Below are 4,530 nucleotides of genomic sequence, written 5' to 3' on the forward strand. Positions count from 1 at the left end.
TGTATTATTTATCATATGCGTGGTACTTATCGAAAATCATTCGACCCGAACGAAAGAAGTTCCACATTCTGACTGTTTGTACTTCTAGTAAGTTATATTGGTTTATCACACACAATATTTTCTAGACCGATACTTCGGTCAGAATCATAGTGCTTTCTCCAAAGTAGGGTCACGATGGCATAGTGATAGAGCGCTTACTTCTGGTGCGAGATGGACCTCGTTCGATCCCAGGTTATAAAAGTTCGTGGTGGATACCATTGTACCAGTGAGTCTTCTCGGGATTATCTGAATTCACTTATATTCTCATTTTACGAATTATTTTCCAATAATTAGCTTCCATCTATTACCTGTCTGTATTATTGGATCGGATTTGAGTTTAGCATTCCTTCGGTAGCAAAGTTATATGAGCCATGGAGCTACGAATTAACGTGAGATTCAAACCGCTTGCGTTCCTGCCGGGAATCGGAGCCAGGTGTCCTATGCCAAAGTCCCGTATGCTACCCACATAGCCGTGAGTGATTTCTCTGTCTTCATTAGCCTAGAAGGCATAATATTTAAACGTTTTGGATTTCATATAATTTCAGTTCTTCCTTGATAGCCAATTCTGTACTGAGACAAAGTAGATCAATCAAATATACTTATCTTTCCTTTTTCGAATTCTAACGAGGTTCTTGTATTTGAACCACGTTCTAAGACTTTTGTTAGTTGAAACATCGTCTTTAGTTTTAGTTAGTTTAACCCGTAAGTACTATGGACCGTCTCTCAGACCGCTGCGACTTTTCATATCATTATATTTCCCACAGTTTCACTACTACAAGTGGATCTCTTCGTCTACCTTCCTGTCTAGCAAATAGTTACGTATTGTGAAGTTCGTGTTGTAATTGATCCCCTGTGCGCGGCGCTGGAAGGGTCGAGCGGTCTCACAGACGTACTATAGTAGTTACGTGAGTATTTTGCTGATCAGTTGTCTTTCGTTATCTACTGATTATTAGCAGTTTTGTGTCTTACCGTGTGGCACCTCTTGCACCACACATCAATTAATGACTCAGAGACTGGAAAACCTGAAATAATCACATTTTATAACATGAGTAAAGGCGGAGTAGATACTCTAGACAAAAATGTACAGATTACACATCAAGTCGTCGAACAAGACGATAGCCATTGACAATTTTCTTTATGCTGGTGGATGTTGCGTGTGGTGTCAATGCGTATGTCTTGCATCAAGTCTACGCTACGTCCTCAGTGATGACAGGACTTGATTTCATGAAAGCATTGGCAAAAGGACTTGTTTGGCCTCACATAGAACGTAAATTGTTCATCGGACATCTGTCATGGAAGCTGAGTTTTTCAATCAATACCATACTACAATTTGAAAGAGAGTTTCTCACCATCGCGCACAAGAAGTTGAAGAGGAAAACATAGTCCACTCTTCACTGAGTTGTAAGCGGAAAGCAAAGATATTCGTGCAAGCGGTGTGGGGTACCGATTTCCTTGTAGTGTAGAATAAAACAGATATAAGTGCATGCTGTCAGAAAAGTTAGTGCGGTACTTTCTTTACTGACAAAACGTATTTTGTTTACTTTCTCCATCATATAAGAACTAAAAATAAGTTTATTCATTATCATTTCACTACAAAAAAATGTATGAGTACAACTATAACAGTACCTTCCTGTAAGTTTAAAAAAGCTAAAATTCCATGGTTTTTCTCCGTTTTTACTATATTTCTTATTCGGAGTGCATCTATAAGAACAGTGTATTTTAAATTAGTGTTATTTTGACTACATAGAAACGGAGAAAAAATTGAATATTTCAACAATTACAATTTTAGAATAACAATGAAAGCATTGTTGCAAATTTTGACTATGTTTTCTTTCTCATTGTTTTAAAAATATAAAGCTTTTTTTACATCGTGAAATTACTATGTTTTACTTTTCTATAAGCAACTAAGATATGTAGGATATCATTTAAAAAAATATACAATGTAACTAATATTCAGAAAATGTGAAACAACAGTGCGGTCTGACAGACCGTTCCATAGTAGTTACGTGATTATTTTCGTCCATAGTACTTAAGGGTTAATCGTATGTCATTATACTCAACGTTTAATAAAATATCCCAGGATTTCTTCAATTTCTTTGGGGTGACCCTTGCTCCCACCCTGTACCACATCGAGTTGTGTATTAATGGAAACTACGGCTAAAAATAATAAACATTCCCTTTCCCCCAACTTCGATCCGACGTTTTGTTCTCGAGTTATGGCTTTTCTTTTTGCATCTTCCGACAGATTTTTGGCTGGTCATAGTACCGAAAGGAAGTATTTGTACACCCAGGTTGGTCTGTACTTTTTGTCTTATCTTGGTGTCAGGAATCTGCTCCCAAACATTGTCAGTGTTGTTTTGAAACACTGTATATTTCTATCCTGTATATTTCTATCCTGTTTCTGATTAGCTCCTGTCTGCAAAGCACCTTCCAGATTTCCCAAAAACAATCAAAAGTGAACTACATCCACTTCATCGTCCCCCTCCCCTATGCCTTCTTGTTGTATAGTACTTATTGATTATTTATATTGTAGTTGACAGAAATTGAAAATATTGATTAAAATATCTGGTTAAAATGCTAGTAGAGAAATTCTCTCCTTAGTGCAGAAATTCCCTCCTTGTATCTTACCGCCATTTTAGGCAAGATGGGATTAGGCAAGATGTGAATTCCCATCTCACCTAAAATAGCTGACATTCTTTTCTTGGAGATATCAGTGACTGATAAATCGTTAGGCGAGATGGAATGGAATCTCTTTTTCTATGGAAGATATTTTTCCTTCTCTGATAACTTACTACAAGGATGCTGGTGACCAGAACGCCATCCAGTTTCCCACCACCCTACTTTCAAGACAGCGGAAGTACGAACAAATCTCCTCAGGTAAGTTTGTCAGAACAACTGTTGCATGCATACCCACTTAGAGGCTTAATGATTCAAATAGTAATACACTGAAACAAGTTTCAATGCTTATATTTATAATTTCTTTGCTTTTGTCTATAAAATAAGTTTATATTTAATTTGTTCATAGAATTACATTGTGATTTTGCTTAAACATAATATTGTGTCATGTGGAAGCTTCCTATTCGGATTGTTCTGAAGATTCTCCTGGACCATCAGACTGTGTTGAGGCCACAAATATGTCAGAAGATACTACTGTGAAAGTTTGCTGTGAAACTGTCTCCAATGACGAAACGCGTGATGATGTAATTAGAGTTCCTCAAACACACAATAAAAAGCGAACGTATGAACAAAGATCAATAGTAAAGTATCTTAAAAATGGCGGACACTATGGAGACGCTTGCATTTTTTTTATTCTGAACTGAAAGAGCAAGTACAACAGAGGCTACAGGAAGCAGAAGTAGTTGCTTTAACGACAGATATATGGACGTCTCGAGCAACAGATTCTTACATTACAGTGACATGTCATGCTCTGTATAAGAACTTCTGTACAGAAGATTTTGTTCTCAAGACAATTGAACTAGAAGAACGACATACAACTGAAAATGTAGCTAATAATATTAAACTGTGTATGGAGGAATGGTGCATCAAAGACAAAGTAGTTGCATTAGTTCACGACAATGCATCGAATAAGATTAATGCTGGACGTTTGTTGCCGGTTTACAATGTATCATGTTTGGCACATACATTGCAGCGATCCATACTAACCAGTTTAGAGAAAAGCGAGGTAACAAATATAATTTTAATCTGTAGCAAAGTGGTAGGGCACTTCAAACACTGCACCACTGCTTCAGTCGCGCTTGAAAAGAAACAAGAAATTCTGAAGTTACCAAAGCATCGCCTAATTCAATATACAAAGACTCGCTGGAACAGTGTATATTCGATGATCGAACGGTTGCTGGAACAAAGAGAAGCAATAATTGCAGATTTCTCTGATAGAAATGTCACTAAACCTATGGATGCAAGGAATTTACAATTAACTGAAGACAAGTGGCAAATCATGGAAGATATCGTTCGAGTACTGAAGCCACTGCAAATGGCTACAACAGTTATATGTGATCAAAAGTGTTTCATTTCTTTTGCTTTACCATTAGGCTATGGTCTTATTTCTAACCACCTGAAGGAATGTCCTTCAGATTCTGAAATTGTTAAGAACTTGAAATCTTCAATATCAGTTGACTTAGGAAAGCGTCTTCAGCTCGAAGCATTATGCGATTCTGAATCATCAGAATTTTGTCAAATAGTGTTCTGAAATGTTACCTCTTAGCAACATTCTTCGACCCAAAGTACGAATCATTACCATTTCTGAATTTTAAAATACAAACAAAGATCCATAGATTGGTTCATGATATGCTCGTAGAATCTGAAGGATCAGAAGATGATTTATCACAGCAATCGTCCGGTGGGCAATCAGCATTAGACTATTTGCTTGGAATATTTCCATCGTGTTCAAAAAGTCCTAATGTAACAGATGAGCTTACTCTTTATAAATCAGATCAGTGTCTTTCGCATAGTGGCAACAGCCTTGAATGGTGG

The 4,530-nt window shown here is 37.0% G+C and overlaps 1 protein-coding gene across 1 annotated transcript; it reads left to right on the forward strand.

The window, feature by feature from the left end:
- Nucleotides 1-2,798: 2,798 nt before the first annotated feature.
- LOC145675298 (zinc finger BED domain-containing protein 4-like) lies at nt 2,799-4,246 on the forward strand. Its single transcript, XM_081745686.1, has 2 exons — nt 2,799-2,916; nt 3,363-4,246. The coding sequence occupies exons 1-2, from the start codon at nt 2,799-2,801 to the stop codon at nt 4,244-4,246; spliced, it is 1,002 nt and encodes a 333-aa protein (XP_081601812.1).
- The last annotated feature ends 284 nt before the right edge of the window (nt 4,247-4,530 follow it).

The sequence above is a fragment of the Thermobia domestica genome, chromosome 18 (genome assembly GCF_964235325.1).
Source record: "Thermobia domestica chromosome 18, izTheDome1.hap1.1, whole genome shotgun sequence".
Taxonomy (NCBI): domain Eukaryota; kingdom Metazoa; phylum Arthropoda; class Insecta; order Zygentoma; family Lepismatidae; genus Thermobia; species Thermobia domestica.